Below are 27,600 nucleotides of genomic sequence, written 5' to 3' on the forward strand. Positions count from 1 at the left end.
ATGCTCGTGGACCGCCTATGCCTCATGTCTCTGCTTGACAGTAAGGCTTTTGCATTACATGCTTTGGTTCGTGACATATGCTATTTGGTTCGTGTATGCCATACCGACATTTGGAGCTTGGATTTGGATGTATTTGAGCATTCCCGCCTTACTTGATCACTGATCTTGGTTGCTATTTGGATGTCATTGAGTTGACCAAGAGCTTATTTGGGCTTATGTATTGCTTCATGGTTAATACGACTGGTGCTTCATGTATGTCATGCTCTCTTGGATGCGCTTGATGCATTGACAGGGTCACTTATCACTGGTGCTTTCTCTTGGGTTGTTTGAGCTTCTGAGCTCGCTTTGTACGCCTTTTGTGCCAGTGGGAGCATTTTACATGCTTGCTTGACCTTTGACAGTTGCATGCTATTGGAGCACTTACATGTATTTGGAGCAGTTTATGTCTTGAACAGCTACATACGCATTGAGACTTTGGGATCATACTCCGATCTTTATGGATATGCATTGATGTACTCTTGGTTCACAGGATGCTTATGAGTTGAGTCTCATATTTGGATCTCTCTTTGAGCAGACACCTATTTGTGTCAGGTTTTGGCAGTTACAGGAACACTTTGCCTAGAGTGTCTAGGGGTGTGCCTTTCACTAGTAGATGTTATTTTGACATACTTCAGTGTTGAGCTCATGTTCTTTTCACTGTCATTGGCCTTGCTTATGTCTGTTTCATGCCATCTTTGGACCTAGCATTGTTTGCTTGACATTGGATCCTATTTTGGGACAGTTTGCTCTCTAGACTGCATACTTGCAATTTATTACAGCAAGCAGTTATTGGTGGACTGAGGTGTACTTTTCATGCTGAAATATCCTGATTTGGTGTACCGCACCTAGTACTAAGTGGGCAGCAACTTTTGGCATACTTTGCTCGCCCTTTGGACCCCGTTTTGGTCATTTTTGGGCAGTTTCTGTAGTAAAACAGCAAGCAGTTTTGGACTGTTGGGCATTTCCAGCCTGCATAATGGCATCAACTTCGCATGATAGTGCCATCTTTAACATTACAAAGTTGGATGGTACCAACTACTCTTATTGGAAGAGTCGAATTTTGTAGGTCTTGGTGCAGAAATCTCAAATTAAGCCACTTCAGTTGAGTGGGGAGTAGCCTGAAACTATGGACAATGACGACTGGCTTGAACTTGATGAGCTATGCAAGTCCACGATTGTATTGTCTCTCACTGAACAGGTACATTATAATGTATTTGAGGAAGCACAGAGTGTATGGGATCTATGGAATAAGATCAAGAATCTTTATGATAAGAAAAGTCCGGCGAGTCAGATGTACTGGTTGAAGCAGCTTATGGATCTGCGCATGAAGGATAATGCGACTATGTCTGCTCACTTAAGCCAGTTCCATGCTATACTGAAGAACCTGACTTCGCAGGATATCACCTTTGGAGAAGAAGTAACTTCTCTTTTCTTGCTTGGGACTCTGAATGAGTCATGGGATGTATTCCGCACTGCCCTATGTGCCTCTAGTGCTACTCTAAAATTGGCAGATGTTGAGAGTGCTCTTCTTCAGAAAGAGGTGAATCGCAAAAACTTGGATGCCTCTCGTGGTAGTCATGCTTTGACAGTTAGAGGCAGGAATGACAGGTATGACCGTGGTAATGGCCGAGGCCGTGACTCGCAGAAGGGTCGGTCTAAATCTCGTGGAAAGTCGCGTAGTAAGCCGCGTGGGCGCAACGCTAATGTCACTTGTCATCATTGTGGGAAAAAGGGCCATATTAGACCACAGTGTCATTAGTTGCGCAATGAGAAGCGCAAGGATAAGGGGAAAGATAAAGTGCAGGAGAAGTCCTCTGATCGCAGCATAGTACCTGCGAAGTCCAGCGTCAAGATTGAGGAAATTAATGTCACGCAGACTGAGGAGTCCGATGGTGGTGATGAGTTTATACTTGCAGCTAGTTCTTCTGATGCTTCACACTTGACTGAGACATCTAGTATGTATGCACAGTGCTGGTTATTGGATTCAGGTGCGTCCTTCCATGTGACGCCTTACCGTGAGTGGTTTCACTCTTACCGTACTGTATCTGGATCAGTCAGACTTGGAGATGACAGGTCTCTTGATATTGTGGGCTGTGGAGATATTCAGTTGCAGTTTTCCACTGGCAGTTCCTTTTTGCTCAGGGATGTACATCATGTACCTGCGCTTACGCGCAGTCTTATGTCTGCAGGACAGTTGGATGATGCAGGGTTTCATGTCTGTTTTGGGGATTCTGCCTGGAAAATTACCAAAGGCAGACTTGTGCTTGCTAGAGGCGCCAAGGCTGGTAGCCTCTATCCTCTTGTTGTATCTGGGTCTTCTGTAGACCATGTTTTGGCAGTGGGCTCTATCCCACATGTATCACTTTGGCATGCCCGTTTGGGGCATATGTCTTTGAAGGAAATGAAAATGTTATCTGGTTTGCAGTATCTTCCGCCTTTGAACTATGCACATTTTGACTCGTGTGATCATTGTCTTTATGGTAAGCAGAATAGGTCTACGCATAAGAAATCGGATAGGCCATGCATGAGTGAGCCCTTGGCTTTGGTGCATTCAGATGTTTGTGGGCCCATGCCGTGTATGTCTATGGGTGGCGCGAAGTACTTTGTTACCTTCATTGATGATTTTTCTAGGAAAGTGTGGGCTTATCCCATAAAGCAAAAGTCCGATGTCTTGGCAGTCTTTCAGCGTTAGCTTGCTCTTGTTGAGAACCAGACTGGGTATAGGCTGAAATGCCTTAGGACTGACAATGGGGGAGAATATGTCTCACGTGCTTTTGAGCAGTTTTGTGATGACAGGGGTATTAAGCGTCAGTTGACTGCCCCTTACGCCCCCGCCCAGAATGGTTTGGCTGAGCGCATGAACAGGACTATTCAGGAGCGTGTCCGCTCTATGCTTAGCCATGCAGGCCTACCACAGAGCTTTTGGGCTGAGGCAGTTAGTACGGCAGTGCATGTCATAAACCGATCGCCTTCCAGTGGATTGGATTTCCAGGTTGCAGAGGAAGTTTGGGCTGGTAAGCCACCCTCTTATGCGCATCTCCGTGTCTTTGGATGTGAGGCATTCTACCATGTGCCCAAGGACAAGAGGAGTAAATTGGATCCAAAGAGCATTAAATGCATATTCCTTGGCTATGGTGAGTCAGGAGAGATGGGCTATCGCCTATGGGATCCGCAAGCGCGGAAAATAGTACGCAGCCATGATGTTGTCTTCCATGAAGACAAGATGCACAGGCAGCCTGAGAAGGTGGTTGAGATCCGTAGAGTGATCTTTCAGGAGGAGCCTAGAGCTCCAGCACAGCCAGTAGTATAGCCTGCAGCAGTTCCTCCACAGGGCCAGGGTGTTGGACAGGCAGTTAGACAGGCAGCAGAGCCTGCGGTGAGACGGTCTGCTAGAGACAAACGTCCACCTGACAGATTTCAGCCCTCTATGCATTATGTTTTGGTTACAGATGCAGGAGAGCCTTTCACTTATGATGAGGCTATGCGCAAGGGTGACAGTCACTCCTGGGAGAGGGCTATGCAGTCTGAGATAGACTCCCTACATAAGAATGAGACTTGGGATTTGGTTGCCTTGCCTAAGGGCAAGAAGGCTTTGCCATGCAAGTGGGTGTACAAGCTGAAAAGTACCCCTGGACACCCCAAGCCGGCATACAAGGCTAGATTGGTAGCAAAGGGTTTTAAGTAGGAACATGGTGTGGACTTTGATGAGGTCTTCTCTCCTGTGGTTAAGATGACCACCCTGCGCTTAGTCTTGGCTTTGGTTGCACAGCTTGACTTAGATCTATATCAGATGGATGTCAAGACGGCTTTTCTACATGGGGACTTGCATGATGAGATCTATATGGATCAGCCTAAGGGCTTTGCAGAACCTGGCAGGGAGCACCTAGTGTGCAAGTTGAAGAAGAGCTTGTATGGCTTGAAGCAGGCACCTAGGGAATGGTATCATAAGTTTGATGCCTTTATGCAGTCACAGGGCTATAGCAGGAGTGCTATGGATCCGTGTCTTTACACGAAGAAAGCCCGTGATGGCAGTTTGCTTATCTTGGTACTCTATGTTGATGATATGCTGATAGCAGGGAAAGCTCATGATGAGCTAGATGCTCTTAAATCTCAGCTAAAGAAGAGCTTTGAGATAAAGGATTTGGACAGGCCTCACATATACTTGGGATGCACATTAAGCGCGATAGACATCAGGGGCTTTTGTATCTCTCACAGCGGGAGTACATTCATAAAGTCCTTGAGCGCTTCCGCATGCAGGACGTAAAGCCTATTGGCTGTCCATTACCTTCTTATGTGAAGGTATCACAGGCCGATTGTCCGCAGACAGATGAGCAGAGGGCCGAGATGGCCAAGATCCCTTATCCTTCAGCCGTGGGCAGTTTGATGTATGCCATGATAGCCACTCGTCCAGATATTGCGCATGTAGTTGGTGTTGTGGCACGCTATATGGCTACACCTGGCAGCAGACATTGGGATGCCGTGAAGGGTATCATGAGGTACCTGAAGGGCACAGCAGATATGTGTATTTGCTATGGCAGCCAGGATACAGGGGTCGTGGGGTACACTGACTCCGATTATGCAGGACATGCAGATAGTAGGAAGTCCACTTCTGGCTATGTATTCACCTATGCTGGAGGGACTGTCTCTTGGATGTCTAGGGTTCAGAAGTGTACGGCTTTGTCTACCACTGAGGCCGAGTATGTTGCAGCCACTGAGGCTTGCAAGGAGGCCATATGGTTAGGCCGTCTAGTTGCTGACCTTGGGATTGATGCTACACCTACGCTGCATTCGGATTCTATGAGTGCCATTCAGTTGGCTAAGAATCCGGTCTTCCATGCGAAGACGAAACACATTGAGGTGAGGTATCACTTCATACGTGGTGTCGTGGAGGACAGGTCTGTTGACCTTGTCAAGATCTCCACTGGCGAGAATCCTGCAGATCTGCTCACGAAGAGCCTCACTACTGAGCGCTTTGCCTTCCTCAGGAGGTTGATGGGCATTGGATGAGATGCCGCCTTTCCTCATCCCTTGTACCTATGTACATTTGTACTGTCTTTTCTTTTTTCTTTTCTCTCTCACTAGGGCAGATTCGCCTTTAAGTGGGAGGTTATTGGGGGTAAAGGCGCCTCCGCCATACCGCCCCGTGTATTACTACACTGACAGTACCCGCCACTGCATACTGCAGGTGGCGGGCGCCCGTCACGTCACTTTATTCTTTATTCTTTTAGTGACAGTTTGAATAAAGGAAGGCCCGGTCACACATTGTGACTGTTGGAGTTCCCATTTCTTGTCTCTCTCTTTTCTTGCTCTTGCTCTCCCGCCATAGCTCGCGTGCAAGCTTCGATTCTTCTCACCTTTCAATGTATTTACATTCTTTGAGGCGATAGAGTGGGCTCAGCATAGTGGGCAGAGACTGGCAGTACTACTCTTGGATTTCGAGAAAGCTTATGACAGGGTGGACAGGGATTTCCTAGAGGGCACCATGGTAAAGTTGGGATTGCCCCACACTTGGATTCGCGGGGTCTCCGGCCTGTACAGATCAGCCACCAGCAGGATTCTCATATGCGAAAGGCGAGGGGAGGAGTTTCGGCTCGAGAGATCGGTCCGACAGGGCTGTCCCCTGGCCCCATACTTGTTCCTACTCTTCGCAGAGGCGATGTCTCACTTCCTCAGGTCACGTGTGAGCGGACAACGCGGCCTCTGACTTCCAGTGAGAGAGGAGACTGAGTTCTTAGACTCGGAGTACGCAGGCGACACAGGCCTCTACATAGAGGACGATGAGGTGATGCTGGAGAAAATGAGGCTGGCTCTTGATGTGTTCTGCATTGCAGCAGGTGCGAAAATCAACTGGCAAAAGCCGGTTGGTTTCCTCACAGACCGGGACTCCAGTACGGAGTGGGGCGTCCACTTGGGATTTAGATGGGTGAGCAGTGGGCAGACCGTCCGATACCTAGGGTTCCAGGTGGGACTTGACATCACTCCTGCCCAGGAGTTTCTTCCTATCCTAGATTATATTCGGAGGAAACTAACCTACTGGAGCCTCTCACTAGCCGGTCAAGCCCTGGTGGTTAACTAGGTTCTCCTACCGATGGCCTGGTACATCGCCTCGTGTTGGTGCTTCTCCTCATCGTGCGTAGGGCAACTTCGCCGTCTAGTGCGGAATTTCCTTTGGTCTGGGTTTGATGGCTCCAGGGACTCCAAGGCCAAGGTGGCATGGGTGACCATCATACAACATCGATCTGAGGGAGGGCTTGGGATCATAGACCCAGAATATCAAAGTATGGTGCTCTTGGGCAAGCTAGTTGTCCGCAGAGATCACCAACATAAAGACAAATGATCAACATGGTTCCCCCCTCTTTACATATGTTAAGGGTAGACTCAGATGAGCTATTTATGAACCCTTGGCAAAGCAAAAAAGCATCTATCTTTGCATACCAAGCTCTAGGAGCTTGTTTCAACCCATATAAAGCTTTTTTCAGCTTGCAAACCAAGTGTTCCAAGCCCTCAACTACAAAACCAATGGGCTGCTGTACATATACTTCCTCATGAATTTCCCCATGTAAAAATGTAGTTTTAATATCCAACTAATGCACAATCCATCCATAATGAGCAACCAAAGCAACCATAGACCTGATGGTTGTCATGCGGGAAGTGGGAGCAAATGTCTCCTCATAGTCAATGCCTTTCTTTTGTGCATAGCCTTTAGCTACAAGCCTTGCCTTGTATTTGTCAATGGATCCATCTGCATTCCGTTTCAGCTTATAGATCCATTTTGTTCCAATGGCTTTCTTCCCAAATGGCAAAGACACCAAATCCCGTGTTTGATTCTTAGTGATAGAATCCAATTCAGCTTGCATTGCTGCCATCCAATGCACACTCTGTTGCGCATCCTCAAAACATTCAAGCTCCTCATCATCAAGGGTGCTTGCTGCCATAACAAACTCCATGGTATGTGCAGTATCATACATACGAGCTTGCCTTCTAGTACGACCAACCATGGGTGCATCCAGATGACTATCATTCATTGTCTGTAAATACCATCTAGGCATTTGTCTTGCCTGCTGACTGTGCATAAGATCTTGCTGAATTTCAGTTTCAACACTTTGCTGAATATTCAGATTAGCCAATGGCTGATTTTCTGCATTTTCCAAAGGAGCAGCTGGCTGAACATTGAGTTCACTTGCTGAAACTCCAGTTGAATCACCAAATGTAATGGGCAACAGCCCTTCAAATACATCACAGGCAGCCTAATATGTGTCTAAACCAACCAAGGACAATTCTGATTTTTCATCAAATAGTACATCCCTACTGACAAACACCTTTTTAGAAACAAGATCATAGAGTCTATAGCCTTTGCTTTCACTACTATAACCCACAAAAATGCATTTAACAATCTTGTCATCCAACTTTTTTCTGAGTACCTTTGAAATATGTGCATATGCAAAGCACCCAAAGGTACGAAAGTGTCCAATAGAAGGTTTCCGGCTATTCCAGGCTTCAAAAGGTGTAACTTTCTTCAAAGCTTTGGTGGGGCATCTGTTCAAAACATGGCAAACACACATGATGGCTTCCATCCAAAAACTGTGAGGAAAACTCTTTGCCTTCACCATACATCTGGCCATCTCCATGAGTGACCAATTCTTCCTCTCTGCAACCCCATTCTGCTATGGAGTATAAGCAGTAGTATACTGATGGACAATGTCCTGCTTCAAAAAAGAGTTCAACATAGAGAACATGTATTCCCCCCCTCGGTCCGAACAGAAAGTCTTAATTTTACAACCAGACTGGTTTTCAAGAAGTACAATAAAAGCCAAGAATGCATCATACACTTCTAACTTTTTGACCAAAGAGTAGACCCAGCAAAATCGAGTAAAGTCATCAATAAAAGTCACAAAATAGTAATATCCTCCCAATGACTTTGTCTGCATAGACCCACATACATCTAAATGCACTAACTGCAACCTGGCTGTTGCTCTAAAAGCAACATTACGGGGAAATGAAAAACGATGCATTTTTCCCAAAATACATCCTTCACACAAGTGCTCTGGAGGTCTCTCCAATAGACGTAATCCATCTAGCATCTGTGTACGCTGTAAGAGCATCAAGCTGCCAAAGTTTACATGCCCTATCCTAGCATGCCATAACTCTACCTGTATCATAGCATGAGTGAGTAAGAGTGGATATCAAATACACTCAGTGATCAACTGAAAGAGCATCCAATTCATATAACCCATGACATAAAGTGCCTGTCAAGACCAAAGTCATGTGTTCTTTGTCTCTCACCATGCATCTGTCATCATCAAATGTGACTTGCAATTCACAACGTGCCAAGAAAGAAATAGAGAGCAGATTCTTCTTTATGTCTAGCACGAACAAAGCATCCTGTAGGCGGAGAATAGAGCCATCAATGGCTGTGAGCATAATCTCCCCAATACCTCGAACAAGGTATGATGCATTGTTGACACAGTACAGCATAGCAACTAAGAAATACATTTCTTTGAATTTGAAACTTATGAAACGTTTCTAAGAGTAAAAAACGTGGGTGTTTTTAACTTTTTTTATTTTTTTGGTGAGTTGGAATCCAAAACATGGTTTTTCTGACAAAAACTAATGGGCAATGTTAAACATGATGATGATGATGTGTAATGACTCGTGAGGGCTCAAGAATTTGGATGAGAAACTAATTTTTTTGTGATTTTGTTTAGTTATTGGACTTTGCCAATTCCTATCTTGAGATTTGAATATTATATGACTTTAGTCTCATTTATGAGTTATTTATGATATATTACGATTCATTCTTGATTTTGACATTTTATCAGTTTGTTTTGAAATGAGAATCATGATGTTGCAACTTGACTCAATCAATATTATAGATAGGCTATTTACATATTAATTTCAATTTTCTTTATGTGATATATATGAATCATAATGTTTGAGTTCTAAACCATAGTATAGCTTGTCCAAAGACTAACTTTGGCATAAGTGACAAGTCAATAATGGATCATGAATATGTAACGTATAATGTATTATTCTCAATTGACTCTATTATCACTCAAGCTCAATTAGCCATTCTTTGTTTAAGAGAGAGTTTCATAGAGGTTTAGAACCTCTTTCCCCTGTCAAAACTATTAAAAATCCCCATATAAAAAAACCCGCGTTTCTTATTTTACCCCCTCTTGAAAGAAACTTACGAAACGCGTTTCTGACATTTCGTTTCTAAACGTTTCTGACGTTTCTAGCTGCTATGCTGTATAAACTTGCCAACTGGAGCAGCACTAACAGAAGCAAATAAATCTTTGCGATATGTAATATGCCTAGAAACACCACTATCAAAAAACCAAGTGTCTGCATCCTTAGTAGAGCTAAATGCTCAATGAGCCCAAGAACTGTCATAACTGCATGTGTAAAAACAATAGTCCCTGTCTGCAACAAAAGACACAGACTCGGTAGCAGTAGGAGCATCAAAAACAAACATTCATGATTCCTTCTTCTTCTCCTTGGCAATGTGCTTTCTACACTCAGTGATATAGTGGCCTAGCTTCTTGCAATAATGGCATTTACCCTTTTTGGCTTGCATGTCCCCTTGTTTTTTTTTTGTATGTGATGTGCCAGAAGTCCCATAACTTGGCGGAGCATTCTTCACTTGGCTGCCTTTGCCCTTCTGTCTAGCCATAAAAGTCTGCTCAGAGGCTATGACATCCACACCACTATTTCTTCCTGTTTGCTCCTCCTCTAGAAGCAAACTGACTAACTGAAGAAAAGTGATTGGTTGCGTGGCAGTTCTCATGGTGAGGTTTAAGCCCGTATGAAAAGCCAAGTACAAAGGAGATAATGAGTTCAAAGTGGTAGATATCATCTATGCATCCAAATAGTACTCATCAATATTCATGAGTTGCTCTCGCAAGTCCTGAATTCTGTTCAAGTGATCCTGAATAGAATCACCTTCATCCATTTTCAATGTCTCTAGCTCTTTCTTTAAGAAAGAGATACGAGTCTCATTTTTGCCTGCAAACATCTGCTCCAAAGTTAGCCAAGCTTCCCGTGAAGAAGCTATTGAACGACTGTGGGGGATGATTGACTGTTGAACTACCAATGCAATCAGCGACAAAGCCTGTGCATCCCGTGTATCCCATGCTTTTTGAGCTGCTGTTCTTTGGGGAAGTGACTGAAGTGGAGCAAGCTCAGGTGCCCGTTGTGCACGTCCTCCTGGAGGAGGAGTAGTTGGAGCCACAACTCCAAGTCTAGCTTCTTCTCCACTGACATAATCCCAAAGATTTTTTGCCACAAGTACATTCTTCGTCATGAAGGACCAAAGTGAATAGTTATTTCCATCCAATCTGTCCTCCTTGGATACATAGGTGAAGACATCTCCTCCCTGATTTGCCATGATAATCAATTACCAAAAGAGGCAAAAGAGCAATGTTGAAGCGAGACCAAACTGGAAATCTGAAAATTGCAAGAAATAACTTTCTACAATTAGTGTACAAAGGTGCACTTTGTCAAAACTCTCTGTAATGCACACAATCCAAGGTGCAATTAGTATTTAGCAATACTGTACCAGCAAAATCCCCAAAAATTCTTGCCTCAAATTTGTTCAAAACAGTCTTTCTGTGACTATAACTGCAATGCGTATGCCAATGTCCTCAGAAAACATAAAAACCCCAAAATTTTTGATAAATTTACCAAAAAATTTACATCCAATCTATCTCAGACACGTTTCTGAATGTTGTGCCTACTGCGTAGGAACCCCTGCTTCCAGAAATTTATGTTGGAATTAAAAAAAATTTAAAAACGTTTACCACAGAAATCACGTGTTGACTGGCGCAACTTCGTTAGGCAGATGTCAGGCGGGTACTAGCAGCGCTTTAGACGGACTGAGCTGGGACAATGGCGAACATTGGGCAAGTGGACAAGCAAGGTCGAAACGGTGTAGGGCAGAGGCACAGACGACGAGCAAACAAGAGGCGTCAAGAGGGAAGGAAGAGGCAAGCGCCTGAGATCCAGGCGGCAGGTGGCAAAGTCCAAGCGAGTGGGCACTGGTCCAGGCGAGCACAACACAAAGGCACTAGTCCAGGTGGGCAAAGCGAGGTGGGCGGTGGTCCAGGCGAGCGCAACACAAGGACACTGGTCCAGGCGGGCACCAGTCCAAGCAAGGTGACTACTAACGGGCAGAGCATGTGCAGTCTGGATTGACGGGGCAATAGGCGTCTGGCTAGACGGCTCCAAGGAGCAAGTCGAGCTGTTGCAGAGAGCTTTTGTGGTCTTCCACTGAGGCGCTGTTAGTGAGACAGCTGATGGGGCAGAACAGGACTGAGCGGAAAGCTCTCACAAGCTGAGCGTAGCTGAGCTGAATGGAACCTCAGCTAAACAGAGCGAATGCTGCTCTGATACCAAATGTGAAGGAGGAAGGCAGGATCAAAGCTCAGCACAGAAAACGGTAGACATTATGAGAGTGAAGCACGACACCCAATGCAATAGACGAAAGAGTGTAAACTGAAAGTACAAGGTACAACCCTTAAACCTTAGGGTTGTAGAGGGTGTTCACATCCAAATACGATAAGTGCCCATAAGTATGTGTCATAAGCACATACAAAATAATACCATAATTCTAGGGGGAAAAAACCTCTCCTACCGAGAGTAAAAAGTGACCCAGTGTCCTACTGATCACTGACACTCCTATGTGAGCGTAGGCGTAAGTGAAGCTTGAGTAAAATACCCAACAATCATTGTATAAGCACATGCCTCCACCAATGCCGCTCTAAAGAAGTGAACGAGAAGGCCCATGGTGGACCCCTCGTAATCACTCATACGTAACACCCTATAAAAGGGTGTCACGAAAATGACAACGACACGGACTTTTTGCCAAAACTGCTCATTAAGGCACAAGTGTTACATGGCTTTGTCCTCCTCTGTCTCATGCTCATCCCACTCATTCCATAAAGTGGACACCACTATCTGGCACAAGGCGGACCGCACCTCATAAAGACGCTCCAACAATAACCATATGTAAGCAAAGCAAGTTAAAGAAGGCTTCTTCAACTCTAGTGTGCTATGCTCACGATACATCGCAATCACATTTACCTTTACCATGAAGAAGGTAACAATTGATGTAGCTTTGCGGACCATGCTCTTCACCCACTTGAGCTTCCCAATGTCCTCCATGAGCAAGTCCAAACAATAACTTGCACATGGAGGCCACACAATCGTGGGAAACTCGGCCTCAAGCAAACAACCCATGTGCTGGCAATTCAATGCATTATTGGTAACAACTTGCACCACATTTGAGGGGCCCACCTACAACCACAATTTATAAATTACAAGTAAGTATACTAACAATACTTGGAGGTTAGAGAGAGAAAGAGAGAGTTGAGCCTTTCAAGTTTCAACTTTCAAGATTCAATAATAAATAGAGATAGGGATTGAGAGCCTTGGGGACAAGGGGAAAGAGGGAATCGAGATAGATATTAGAGAGAAATTAGAATAGAGAGATAGATAGTTATACATAAATCAATTATTATAATGAAAGAAAGTGAAACAAATTTAAAAGGCAATGCATACCTCAATGATAGCTTGTCAAATGTGGTGGTAGATGAATGTGCCCATCATTTTCCTCCCCCTCTTGCCGGTATCTATGGCCTGCAAAAAGTAAGTGCCAAGTGGACATGAGACGAGTATGTTGATGATGCCCTATTTCTTACGATCACTCCATCCGTTGGTAAGAATGGAGCAACCATATTTTATCCATGCGGCCCGAATAGGATCAAGGGCTCTATCAATCATCTCCTTCTCTTCATCAATCTTTTCATCCTCATGTAGTTGTATGTGACACCAATCCATCCTTCACATGGACCCACATTGGCAATGGATTTTACCATCTTCTTCCATTGCTCTTACTTTAGGACATTGAATGCAAGATTGCACTCAATCACCGTGCGTGCAATTTCAATGTCCGCAAGTCTTTGCCTTTCTCTAAGAAAGGCAACCAAACTACGCACATAACCGAGAGCTTGAGAGAGAGAGAATTGTCTCTCTAACACCGCATGAGCCTCCACTCTTTGTCTTTTACCAAAGCCAAATATAGATGTGGAGCTCCCACCACCAATGGTAGATGCCTCTCCCGCATCGGTTGAAGATACGCCCACATTCGATGCTTCCTTGTTAGTAGGCATAGGAGTTGTGCCGATAAGCCACTTCCTCCTCCTCTTATGGATCCCCCTCTCATCTTGGTGAGAATCTCCTCCGCAATGTTTTGAGGAATCTCCTTGCGTGGAGCAACTTGTCCCCCCGTCTTGGAAAGATGTTGGAGAAGCCGAGTTGTGCTACTTGTATAGCGTTTCCTGCAATACTTGCATATCCAATGGTGGGAGTTGGACTTCTTTGTGTCCCTCTCCACATGGATCGCGTGCAAATTGAAGGCCTCGTGCTTCTCACGAGTCATGGTGCCGATGACATATAAAGAGACCCGAGGGAGAGTGAGAGAGAGAGAGGAAGGGAGAGTGAAATGCTTGAGTTCCGACTCTTGAAACTTGAGTCTTGAAAGTTGAAAGGGAGGGAGACTTGAAAGGCCTGAGGGTTGGGGTAAAGTTGAAAGAGCAAGAGTGAGAGAGAGGGGATGGGAGATGAAAATGGCAAATGCTTTGATGGGGTGCAGGATAGAGGGGATGGGAGATAAGATTTGAGAATGGCAAATGCTTTGATAGGGTGTGGGAAAGAGGGGATGGGAGATGAGAATGACAAATCACAAGTCCATTCAAGATCCAAGAGAGGAAGATGAGAATGGTAAATGCTTACTGAATTGGTGTGGAAGAATGGAGAGGAGCATCTTTTGTAGATGAAAGAAGGGTCAAAGTTGAAACAGTCAAAGAGGGGTCAACTGTCAAAGAGAAGGTTGCCAACTGGATGGAATCCAAAGAGGGCTAGGGGGAGAGTGCATGGTTGGAAAAGGGAGTGGGATGACATATCCAAGGCTTCCCACCCCCCCCCCCCCAAAAAAAAGTGCCACACAGGGAGGCAAAACCCGCGCGACTAAAGGAAGAGCCGTAGGGAACGCGAGACTTGAGACGCACAGGTGAGGTGGCCAAAAAGGGCCCAAAATAACATACAAATACATACGGTACCGTACTATACTGTACAGATCATACAATATGAACAATACCGTACATCGTACGGAGACAACTATGTGCAACTTCCATAGAAGCCACATTTGGATGCAGTGCAGCACATATTGCGCTATGTCAAGTCCACATTGGACTATGCCTTATTCTAACATGCACATGTACAATTAGACTTGCATGGTTACACAAAGGCAGATTGGGCCGGTAGTATTTCAAACAGGAGATCTACCAATGGTTTTATGTTTTCCTTTGGGAGTATTGCTATTACTTGGAGCATCAAGAAACAACCAAGAGTTGCCTTATCTAGTATAGAGGCAGAGTACAAAGGTAATTGCAACATGTGAGGTAGCTTGGTTACGCAGGCTACTTGGTGATCTAGGTATGGAGGTGGATAACAAGGTACTAAGATAACCTTAGTAGCATTCAATTGGCTAGAAATCTAGTGTATCATGCACAAACCAAACACATAGAGGTCCATTACCATTTTATTCGAGAGCGGCATCTGACAGGTGATATTGACTTGGTTTAAATCAGCACTACAGAGAAACAAGTTGCTGACATTTTCACCTAGGCCTTGGAAGCTAAGAAGCTTTGTACGCTTTAGGACTATGCTTGGAGAATTGAGATGTCAAGATCTACATGAGGTGGCATTCACTACGTGCCTTGGTAATATGGCATGATATTATTCACTAGCATCTTAGGTGACCAACATGAGGATACGCTGGTAATTCTACAAGTGGACTACACCCACGTAGTCCTTCCTTGGTTATGGCACATATATTATGCCACCTCTTCTTTCCTAGTGAGTTTACACTTAATGACCACATGTATATATGTTGTGATACTTTCATATCAGTCTTTTATCATGTTGTAGACTTAGTTCTTTTGTGGAAGAAGAAAGAAAAAAAAGAAGATTTCAATCCTATCTCTCTGTGTGCTTAAGTCTCCATTGCTTTTGTGTGTGTGTGCTCTTGAGTGCTTCACCTCTCTCCCCTCTTGTCTGTTTTCAAGAATCCTTGTTGAGAAATAACAAATGATGTATGCTCCAGGAAGAGATGTCCCGAATCCCATATGCACAGTGAAGAGACTGGAGAAGCTGGAAAGCTATAAAAGCATGTACTTGGTTCACTTTTTTTTTTTAATACTATTGTACTTTGTACTTAAGAGTCTGTAACTCTATCCACTCAAGATTGTGTTTATGAGTCCAAGCTAATCTATCTTGGAACCTAATTCACTTGAGTGAAAGTCTGTGTCTAGTCATCAGTCTTCATGTCTCTTGCTTATGAGTTCAAGCCTCCATAGCTAAATTGTGTTCAAGATCCATGTTTCTCAACAATCCTATGAGCACACAATCATAGGAAGAGAGAAACCTTCCTAGGTCTGTAGCTGCCCTGTAGTCTCCTCCAAAAGCCTACCAAGAACACTAGCAAGATGTTGTGTCTGGTCCAATACTGAGAAGCAATTCGTATCATTCTGATCCTGCTCATCTGAATCCTCGTCCCTACTCTGGTGGTATATCCAAAGAAGGGGCCACCTCTGAGTCTTTCTTGAAAGTGGTCTCTACACACTCACTCCCTTGGATTCCACTGTAATCTCTGAAGTAGTCTCATCTAATAGGCCCAGAAACCCCATCCATCCAACAAACACGTCATCAGGTCTGGTAAAGGGAATCCTAGACCATAGAACCAGTCCCATTTAACTATCAGAATCTAAAATTAGGAATCCTTTGGCTTTCTACGGCCAGCTTGGAGTTGAACCCTGACCCTTAAAGATTAGATCATGCAGCCTCCTAATCCCCAGAAATGTACAGGTCCATCAAATAAGATATCACTAAAGATAGAGTACATGTAAGCTCAACTCCAATGACAAACCTTTGATATCGGTATATGCTCCCCAACCTCTCGTTGTAATGCATGTTGCATCTTAGTCACCTCTGCGCTAAGCATTGACCGAGCTGCCTGAAGCTCCAGGAGTTTTGCACTTGTCTGCAAACTGAAAGTTTCTGTGTAAGGCATTCTGAATTTTTCTTAAAATTCGCCAATTTTTAGCTGATACCCAATTTTAGCCTTAAGCAATTTTACCTGGTTATATTTTTCTTTCCACTCCTGAATTTCTTTAGCTTCTTTTTCTGCCTCCTTCTCAGCTGCAACCTCACTTTCATTTTGGTGTCTCTGTAGTAACTGTGATCAAATACAAAAACAACCAGGAATTTAGGAAACCTCAAGTTTGGTTATTGAATTCTGAAAGATCTCAACTGCACATCAAACCATGCACAACAAAAACGTCTTCTTTTACCTCCTCTTTCAACAAGTTCATTTGGTATTTCCATTTCATGGAGCATCTTCGCTCTCTTTCTAAAGATAAGTTTAGATCACGGTTCTGTCACAAAATCAAACTTCGCAAGTTAGAGGCATTCATTATAGGACAGACAATTAATGATTTGGCAGCTCTAAGAGTTCACACAAGCTTGTGTAGCATTTGCACCCCATCATATGTCTGCATTAGATATCGTGTGCTTTGTATATTATGTTGCGATAATTTGCTGATGTTCGCTGTTAATAGAATTTTCTCTCCTTTCAAAAAAAGGGAGTGAACATCTGTAAGACTGCTTGCTCTCAAGGGACGGAGCGGAGTACAGAGGCATGTATGCTGTCTACACTGCTAAACTGTACAAGGAATCCCCAAAAAATGAAGGTACCTTTTTTTTCCAACAAAAGAAAATTCTAGTAATAACACCTTGGAGAAAAACCTAAGGCAGAATACAAAGTACAAGAAACTCTGTGAAGAGTAACTAAGTACATCACAAACACCATGGTTGTATGAACAACCAATCCCATGGGCTGTAATGCCAAATCATCCGAGGCACATTATGGAAGAAAGTGCCCAAATCCCATGTCCACAAGAATGCCTCTCTTCTCTTCCTCGTCCTCTCAAAGCTGCCCTCCATCCTCTCCCATCTCCAACATAGAGTGTGGATGATCTCTATCCAAATCCTCAATAGAGTCTCCAGTATGGATACATCCCAAAGGTCAATGATATGACTGAATCTTGCGGTCCAAATGTACCAAGCTATGATACTAGTAATCATTTCCCATTTGTCAGTCCCTGGGTCCACTAGACTTGCAAATCATCTGGAGTGGGGATCCTACTCAAGAAAAGAAAAGCTCCCCTGAACATCCTCATGGCCACATGCTAGGCCTCTATCTATGACCCGAGCTACAACCCCCCAGGCTGTCACCATGGTCTCTCCTATGCCATGGAATATCATCCTAAGGGCTCTCCTCCATACCTCCTAAGCTCTATGTTAGTCCCATAGACAGTATCTCAATGCCTCCTCTAGCTCACCATATCTTGTGCATGCAACTGGGTCCCCATTGTATTCAAGCCATGTGCCAGCCGCTAAGCTCCTATGACCTACAAGGCATAGGAAGAGAGATATCTTCCTAGGCCTAAAGCTGTCATATAGCCTCCTCCAAAAGTCATAAAAGATTTCATCCATGATTCCCTCAGTGGGAAGGCTGCTAACTATGCTCTGATACTACCCATATGTATCCTCCTCCCTATCCTAGTAGTGTAGCCAAAGAAGGCCACATCACATGGTCTATGAAGGAAGGGATCTCTCCACACCCTCTCACTTGGATCCCATTGTGATCTCTAAAGAGGCCTTCCCTGAAAAGCCCAATATCTCCATCCATCTATGTGACAGGTGGCTGGATCTAGATCAATGTGCCACTTCCTCTCGAAGTGCGCTCACTACTATTGTGATCCTCTATCTCGAGTATCCAATGCATGCAATCCAATCAAAGTCCTCTCACTAGAGGTAGCCATCCTCCTCAACAATAAGACAAGCCACCTGAATTGCATGTGTCTAGAAAGGCATCTTGATTGGATTGCATGAGATTGCACACACAAGGCCCTATCAATGCTTAAGTGGATACAAGCTATGGAGAAGGACCTTGACTCCAATATCGAACATGGCACATAGATCTTGGTGGAGAGACCTTACAATGACAAATGTTTGGTGTAGAGTGGACCTTCAAGGTAAAGTTTCACTCCAATGGTACTTTGGAGAGGTTCCAATACCAGCTAGCATGTCCAACAAGCCACCAATGATTACAAGGAGGAATTTACATTCACTGTACATGTGTTTCTATTTGGACATTGTTAGCTCTTGCAGCTCATCATGGTTGGCCGATATTAAAAACGGATGTGAATAGTGGTTTTCTAAATGGTGTGCCACAAGACAAGGTATGTCCATTGCTGAATTCACAACTCAAAACTGAACTGAAAAGCTGAAATGGCCCAGTATATGCTGCAAACAACATAACCCTCAACAACCATTATTGATGATGGTGAATCCGAGGACAACAGGTGTACATTCCCCCAAAAGTCCCCACACACTCTATACAACTTAACCACACATGCAGAGGGTATGGACAGCAATATATCCAGTACACAACCATACTGCACAGCTGCCAGACTAGTCACAACCGACCAGTGTATGACTCCCTTCTGGGTTTGTAATCAAAGTAATATCACAATAGAACTCAAGGTCCAAGCATGGCATTCACAAGACACACTAGGGTTTGCAAAGAAACACAAAGTGTATGAACACGACAAACAAATGACCTCAGGTTAATGCAAATGTAGAAAAAGAGCATGAGTGCTGAAAATGACTCAATGAACAAACCTAGTGTGCTAGATGTGATACAATGGATGCTCAAGGAGCAGAGGGCTCAACAACAGCCCCCATCTCTGGTAGCAGGGGGCTCAGGGGTGCTGAAGAAGAGTGTAGTGGTCCAGCCAACCATCCTCTTTTATAGAATTTTCTAAGCTATTTGTCCTACAAAAAATTCTAGAGTCTCATATTTTAGTTAAGTTCTATCAAAGTTTGGGGATGTACAAGAGCTGAGAGAAATTAGTCTGTAATTTGAGACTCACTTTTACACTAATTCTGAGGTAGCTTGAAAGGAGTAACACAAATAGCACAAACGGAATCCATTAGCATGCAACATTACAAGATACAATAGCTATCACATAGTGTCAAAACAGTAGCCTCCCATCCACACTAAGAACAACATGTGTAAGTTCTAGATTTCAAACAATAAGATGCTGAACTTTAAGTGTAGATGTTCCACCTACCAAAATAAAACATAAATTTAGCAAAGGATTATACATTCATTCCTCAAGCCAATGCAAATGACCCCATTTTCTTTCCTAAGAGCACAAGGCAATCTCTAGACTCTGTACATGCTGGAGGCTCTTGGATTATTAAAAAACTTTGCAATTTCCACATGCTACCTCTTAGGAGCTAGTTTCATCCTGCCTAGTGGCATTGTCTAACACATGCGATACCAACTTGGGTGGATTCTATCACATCATGACGCCACTGAAAGAAGTATTGTGAAGATTAGAGCCTAAATTGAAATAGTAGAGCTATCCATCATGCCTCCATAGACAAAATAATACCTTGCAATATAGAGGAATGTTTTCTACCAGTCCTTTTTTTTCCACACAACAAAATTCACTCTGTAATCAATAAATAACTATCCAAAAATTGCATAGAAGCTGGTCCTCCCCCATACTTGGTTGGCCACTCTAGAAGCCAGGTACTACATAAGATAGAAACAGAAACGTGTCTGGCCACTCTCAAGAGCAGCTAGTGTATGTGCAAACATTGATAAGTGAAGGTGGGGAAAACTGCTACCAAGGGGCCAATGCTGCTAGTGTTGGCCAGAGACATGCTGAGTAGGAAAAGGACAAGACTCAACACAGCAAAGTTTTCGACCCTTTGCACTCAATGGTTTTAAAAACCTTTCTTATTGTCCATTAATAAAAATCAAGTTGAAATAAATCTACTGAACACATAAGAATCAAGATCTAGGGAAAAACATGTAGATTTGTCTTTGTGAGTATGTATGATGTATAAAACATAATTTTTTGATATTCTATTAACACTCCTCAGGACAAAGTATCCCAAGGAAAAGTGCAAAGTACGAAGCAGTCCTGTAAGGGGCTTCCACATCAAAAAAATATATATCTAACAAGGGGAAGTCTATTACAATGCTTGAATGAATAGCCAATTGGGAGGTCTATAATGCTGAACCATCTGGATCTGAAGAAGAAAAGTGCCAAAATCCCATCTCCTGAGAAAAGAATTTCTCCTCCTCCTCATAATCTCTGAACTGCCATATATTGTCCCCCATCTCCCTCAGAGAGTATGCACAATCTCTATCCAAATCCTAGAGAGAGTCTCTATAGTAGATATATGCAAAAGCTCAATAGCCTGCCACATCTAGCTGTCCATTTGTACCAAGAAATAATGCTCCCTATGAACTCCCATCTATCACAATGCCCCTGAGTCCACATTGTCTGTCAAAAATTTGGCATGATAATCTTACTCACGAGCTGCCCCAAGACCAGATAGGCATGACACTCTTGTACATCCTCGTATCGACAAGCTAGGCCTCTATTTGTGACCCAAGCAATCATCCCCCACGTAGCAATCATAGAATCTGCATTGCCATAAAACACCATCCTAAGGGCTCTCCTCCAAATCGTTTGAGCCCTTGGGCAATCCCGTATGTAGTGCCTCTAAGTCTCCTCATACTCCCCACATCTAGCGCAGGACAGGTTCTCTACCATAGCCAAGCCATGTACCAATTACTAAACTCTCGTGTGTTAGTAACCCAAAAAAAAGTGAAATATTTCTTGGTCTAAAGCTATCCTCCTATCCCCTCCAGAAGTCTACAAGTAAAGGCTGTGATATACCCTAGGTACTCCAATGCTCAGCTACAGGTAGCACTACTCTAATCCTGCTCATCTGTACCCCCCTCCCCAGCCTATAACCAAAGTAAGGCACAAAGCATCTCTGCAAATGGATCTCTCTGTACCCACTCCTCAGGGTCCCATTGAGGTCTCTGTAGCTGCCTCCTCTTGTATGCCCAATGTCTCCATCCATCTAGCATACAAGTTTAAGGATCAGGATCCAAGTACCAAGCTCTATTACATTGAGCCACAACTCTAATCCTTTTTCAAGCACATCTTGTGAACTCTGACCGATCCACATCCTCTAGCCTAAGTCTAACATCCATTGTAGTAGCCTATCATAAGAAGTGTTAAACTTGTATATCTAAGGATACGTTTAGTACTCTTTAGAAAGCAATGCAGCTGGCCACTCTACAAGGCAGCCAGTGTACATACAAACTAGCTTCATAAGTAACCTCCAAAAAGGCCGGTACTCCTAATGCATGCTGGAAGCATGTTGGTTAACAAAAAGGTAATGGACACAAAAGCAGCAGAGTTTTTTGACTCCATCATATTCAATGATCTTGAAAATTACTTTTAGTAAACACATGCTAAAACATTGTTACTGAGCATACGCAATGTGGAAAACAAGAAGTTAACATAAAACTATAACCATGTTAGCCATGTTACATATGTAGATTTGCCTTTCTGTATGTATGTACAAAACATAGTTTAATGCTATCATGTTTTAAGGAGTGTTAGATTTGCATATTTAATGATATGTTTGTGTTGTGTGTTAATATATGTACATATGTGCATGTGCACACATTATATATATGTGTGCATGCATGCATTTTTGTTAATCCTTATCGTTATTTCTTGTGCATACATACATGCTTTTTCCTCAATAAAAAAAGTGCACTCTCATTCTATTCACATGTGTTATGTACTTGTAGGCTTCTTTTCAGTTATGAATGTACATAAACCACATGTATGCATATGCACTTGTGTGCATAATTACATGAACAATGTTTACACAAACCACCTTCCATCTATTCATCCACTCACTCATCTACCTGCATATACATACATGCATGCATGCATGTTTTTACATATGAAAGTGCCAATTTAAAAGAATAAGAATCTTGCCCTTTTTGATAGCTCCAAAATTTTTGCTTCCCTGATGTTCTGCCCCTCATTTCCAGCAAGAACTTGAAGCATTTGCCTGCATTTTAATGAACTTGTTCAATATGTCACAACCCTGCTTAGTTTTTATAATCTGTGAAGCATTTTAGTGCTGTTAAATTATGGTCTCTATACACAAGAAGCAACATGCCCAGAAAACACCAAGAGCACTTGAATTACATCAATCTCGCAATTTCCTTTTCTTGTGTGATTATCTTCAACTGAAGCTGCAAAATAAATTGAAAAACTAGATCAGCTCACAAAGATCTCAGGTCCTATATATGTTGAGATGATTCACACAAAAACAACAAACAGCTTCAACACAGCCTAGAGAAACTAATCCAAGTATCTTCACACTACTTTAAGTACAAAGGCCAACATGAAATCTTCACATTATTGCATTGCATGGCTTTTCCACAGATTGCAAAATGTCTAGGTCAGAAACCACTTCGTTTAGCTCTCTTCAAATAATAACAAAGAGTTTTCCTTGTTAGAATGGAGATGGAAGCTCTCAGCTGAGAGTACACAGTTGACAATAGAATGAGTAAGAGTGAGAACATAGTACAACACACAATGCAATTCCCAAGTATGTAAGAGGAAGTACAAAGTACAACCCTTAGACCTTAGGGTTGTTAATGTGTGTTCACACCCAAAAGGTGTAAAACACTATAAGTGACCGAACTATGTAACATAAACACATAAAATAGAAAATAATGTAACTGGGGGGAAAAATCTCTCGTAAGGAGAGTAAAAAGTGCCCCAATGTCCTACTTCGGACCACTGACACTCCTCTGTGAGCGTAGGCATGAGTTAAACCCAACAAACCCCTCTGGAGTGAAAAGTGATCAACATACAAGGATCATACACCAAAGGCCATTAAATTTAAAGCATTGCAAATTGATTCAAATTTGTCGTGAGGAAGAGCTTTGGTGAAGATGTTAGCCACATTGCCGGTGATAGGACAATAGACAAGGTTGATATATCCTGTATGTAGCCTTTCTATAACAAAGTGATAGTGGATCTCTATGTGTTTCGTGTGTGCTTGAAACGTTGCATTCCATGCCACTACAATGGCCCTCTGACTGTCAATAAACAAAGAAGTAGGTTTCGTGATGACAGATACATCAAGATCAGCCAACAAGCGTCTCAATCATACACATTCAACTATGGTAGTGAAAGTTGCCTTGTATTCAACTTCACAAGACAATGTGGCAACAGTGGAGTGTTTCTTGCTAAGCCAAGAGATGCAAGATGAGCTAAGAAAGAAATAGTTTCCACTCATAGAATGACATGAATCAAAATCACCAATCCAATTTGAATTATTGTAAGCATGTAATTGCAACGGTCCCCCCTTGGCATAAAGCAACCCAAAAATCCTAGTACCCTACAAGTAACCAAAGACACGTTTCATAACTTGCCAATGTGACATGCATGGGCTATGCATATATATGTTCGGGGCTAAAACTGCAAACTGAATATTTGGCCTTATGTTGCATAAATAAATGAGACATCCAACTACTAAAGCATATGTATGAATCTCAAACAAATCATTGTCATCATGCAAAGACAGCTTGAGTCCAGTCTCCATTGGTGTGCTAACTGGCTTGTAATCCTAGAAGCCAAATCCCTTAAGGAGTTTACCAATATATTTGGACTATGACAATCCAATAAATAGACAAGCTGCCCCCATTCAGCCATCATCCTTGTTTGCAGGTTACACCAGCCCACACACCCTCTGCTACTGTTGGCGCCCAGTTTCCAGCCTACAACCCACCTCCATCTACTGTCCAATCATCATCGATTGCAGCCACATCATCTTCAGCCCTGTCCATTGCTGTAGGCAACAGCTCTCAGCTGCTGGCGACTGCTCCAAACTATCCCAGACTGCTGTTCGGCCTGCTGTCCATCATCTCCAGGGTCAGCCAGCCTACATTTTCAGCATTGCAGACCCTGACACTCTCAAACACTGTTTCAGTCTGCTGTGCACAGTTTCCAGCCCCCGATCGGTGGTACACTGCTGCGTTTACTAGTTTCCAGCCTCCAGACTCCTGCATTTTGGTGACCAGCCTGTTGCCATTCACTATTCAGCACTCCTATACTCCGACTGGTGGTCACAGACTTGGGATCTGTCTTCGGTGGACGTTACACTCCGACATTGCTCTGCCCTTGAGCACACTGTACACTCTTACATTCATTTACAGCATTCATTCACTTCAGAGTTGTGTTCTCTCTCTCCCTTCTTCTATTTGTGTTTGAGTTTTTGTGTTTGAGTTTTGAGTTTTGCGTTTAGGGTTTCAGTTTTGCCCTCTATGTCTCTGTCTGTGTCTTTGTGTTTCTATCGTGGTTGTACACTCTGTGTGTCCTCAATGCAAACCCTAGCAGTCTTCTTAACATGGTATCAGAGCTGGTGCTCTTGTAAAGAGTATCCTGCGGATATTGTTGAGAGCTAGTCTTTGTGCAAGGCACACAATACGACTCGTAACCGAATCACAATGTCCTAGACACCTTCTTCTCCAATTCCTATGATGTCTTATCAGGCTTCTCCATCATTGGAGGCCTTGAGATGGCATTATGGACTCAGTGAGGAGGACGACACTCCACCTTCACCAGATTTCACTAACATGACAGAGGAGGACTTTGAGGAGTACTATCGCAACAAGTACGGTGATGTTTACACCCCTCCTACCAGTTTTGCTACCACCTTCGGACCAGTTGGTGAGACTAGCCACCTCTCTGATCATGGAAGACATACAGCATTCAGAACTTCTGGTGATCCATCTTCATCATCTCCACCAGGTCCAATGTCAAGTTTGTACAATTCTTTTGTGTTGCATGAATCAAAACCCTCGCCTGTTTCTTCTTTTGAGGTACAGGATCCGAATGGCTTTGCGTATGTAAACTTCAATAGAGGGGGCTCACGAAGCAAACGAAATTCAGGTACATCTACAGCTTCTGTTTCATTTGAGCATATTACACACACCTCTCACTTGCCTCCCATCCCGCTCTCTTCTATATCACACCTTGATCATCTCTCATTATCTTTCCAAAATCTTGGATTATACTCCACATCTACATCACACACCCTAGGGGTTGGATCTACCATCTCCGCTCCTAGCACCTTTTCCTTCTCCAACCCATTCTCTACCTCTTTGCACCATGGTACTTCGTTAGGAGGAATGCCACCCTTTAACATAGTGCCTCTCACCTTTCAGCAAATGAGCACACCCATCACTCCTGGGTCGACTGTGATGGGCATTCCTCTCACTATCCCCAACTTCACATCTCCCATGACCACTCATACGCAGGGGTTTCCATCCTCAGCTTATAGTGCGTCTTCACACTCTCCTTGGGTTACACCGATGCAGGGATTCCCATCTTCTGCTCCCCGCGTTCCCATCCCACCTCCTCGGGTTCCTCATGTGGCTACCATGCCCATGCCTAGTCAGCCCATTCCTACCTATGGATCCACCTTGCACACTACCCGCATGCTTGGTGGGCACTCTGGGGCCCATTCCCAAGTGTACTCCACTCCCCCATCCTACCCCCACTACACTTTTTCACACTATCCATCTCCGAGCACTACCACTCCTGTTGCAACGGCCAAGAATGCCTTCACGGATAAGACACATTTTAACGGGTCAAATTTCACTACTTGGTCGAATTTCATGTAACAAGTGCTTGAGTCTTAGGGTCTTTGGAATCTCGTCATTGGTCTAGAGCCTATGCCGGACCCTCGACTAGCTCACCCTGACTACATCCGTCAATGGAGAGTCCGCAATGCTACAGCCAATGTTGAGGTGATGCAGGAATTGCTTCCTGAGTTTCAGTCTCAGTTGCAGCACTTTCCCGCTCGCGTCAAAGCGTTGGAGTCGCCTTCTCAACCGCTGCGGCTCGTGATCGTACTCGACGCATCAATCTCAAATTTGAGCTTCAAGAGTTCTCTCTTAAGGAAGGGGATGATTTGAAAGTCAAGCTTGCTGACTATAGGCGATTACTTGCCGAGTTTGCCACTATTGGTTCTTCAAAGTTAGATGACAATCAGGTTACATTCTTCTTGAATAAGTTGCCCGCAAAATACTTCAATTTCATTCAACACATCATCTCCCAACCTCGATTGCCAACCTTCTATGAGTTTGAGTGCCAATTCTTGCGTTACACAAGGCTACATGATCAAGTCCACAAGAAATCCTCATCACAGCCTTATTCAGAGTAGAGGGGGTTGGTTGCTTCTTCTTCGGGAGGGAAAACCACCAGTGGCAAGAACTCGCTAGATGCGAAGGCAAGCCAATCAAAGGGTGACTCCTCTTCCTCCGATGGAACCAAAGAATCAAGACCTATCTGGCAGCAACTCCCTAAGAAAAACCAGTTTTGCACACACTGCCAGAGAGCAGGCCATGTGGACGAGGAGTGGCACTCCAAGGCCCAAGGTCTTCCACCTAAAAAGCCTCAGCAGACCGCTATGACTTCACAATCTAATGGGGCTATGCCTTCCACTGCTGCCCCATCTTCTCCTCCAGCCCCCACAGTGACTATTGGACATGTGGCACCCGGACAGCCTTAGCGGCCATCCTTCTCTACTCCTGAAGGGTTGGTTGATTGGTCTGCAGGTTCCGATCCCGTTGCACTTCATGCATCTATCTCACCTTCCTTCCCACCTCGTGTTGAGAAATCAAATGATGTATGCCTAGAAGAGACTGTGTATAAGAGAGATGACAAAAGTTGTATGCTCCAAAAGCTCTAGAAAGAGATATCTAGAATCCCATAAGCACAGAGAGGAAAGTGGTACTATCCAAAAAGCTATAAAGGCATGTACTTGACACTCATTTCAATGTAATGACACTCAGTTTGAGTCACTCAAAATTGTCTTTATGAATCCAAGCTAATCTATCTTGGAACCTAATTCATTTGAGTTACAATCTCTCACTCTGATAATGTATCGTGTGTTTGACTTGCGTCCACCATAGCCAACTAGCTCTAGATCCGTGTTTCTCAACATGGTATCAGAGCCATGGCTGAGCTAGGAAGCTAGTAGGTGGAATCTCTTCTTCTGTGCATGCTCTAGGATTTTCCCTCCTTCATTCTTCTCCTTTTACAAGCTCATTCCAATCCCAATCTTTCAAACCATCCAACATCCATTGTGTGTACGAGGAGAAGAAGCTTAAGGAAGGAGGTGCTACCAAAGGAGCTCAAGGAAGAAAGTGCTGCTACTCAAGAAGATCAGTTTAGAGTTTATATTAAAGGAATTCTGATCCCCAGGTCTCTGCCCCAGTTCAAGAGGCAAGCTCTCGGTCTATGGCGGAGGCCCTGACAGGGCAAGAGAAGCTCGACGGCCTGATAGCAGCAAGGCTAGAGTGAATAGAGAAGAGAGAGAAATACAGCAGCCTCGCGGCCGTTGGTGGATGGGGGCAAACTGGCTTCTTTTGGCGAAGCCCTTATTGTTTCGTCCCCGCTCAACGCAGGCGTCACTGTCTGGGACCTTGCCTCTGGCACAGAGATCGCACACTTGAAATCATGC

The 27,600-nt window shown here is 43.8% G+C and overlaps 1 protein-coding gene across 1 annotated transcript in view; it reads right to left on the reverse strand.

Moving 5' to 3' along the window:
• Window positions 1-27,600, reverse strand: part of LOC148028899 (uncharacterized) — a 138,987-nt gene that overhangs the window by 90,213 nt on the left and 21,174 nt on the right. The window contains exons 2-6 of the mRNA XM_087688631.1: window positions 22,266-22,312; window positions 22,050-22,125; window positions 16,449-16,532; window positions 16,235-16,333; window positions 16,025-16,138 (exon numbers count right to left, since the gene is read on the reverse strand). Of these exons, the coding sequence (XP_087544757.1) occupies window positions 16,025-16,138; window positions 16,235-16,333; window positions 16,449-16,532; window positions 22,050-22,125; window positions 22,266-22,312 (420 nt within the window). The remainder of the gene's footprint in view (window positions 1-16,024; window positions 16,139-16,234; window positions 16,334-16,448; window positions 16,533-22,049; window positions 22,126-22,265; window positions 22,313-27,600) is intronic.

Source organism: Lygodium microphyllum, chromosome 11 (genome assembly GCF_053477565.2).
Source record: "Lygodium microphyllum isolate KBCC chromosome 11, Lygodium_microphyllum_v1.1.10, whole genome shotgun sequence".
Lineage (NCBI taxonomy): Eukaryota > Viridiplantae > Streptophyta > Polypodiopsida > Schizaeales > Lygodiaceae > Lygodium > Lygodium microphyllum.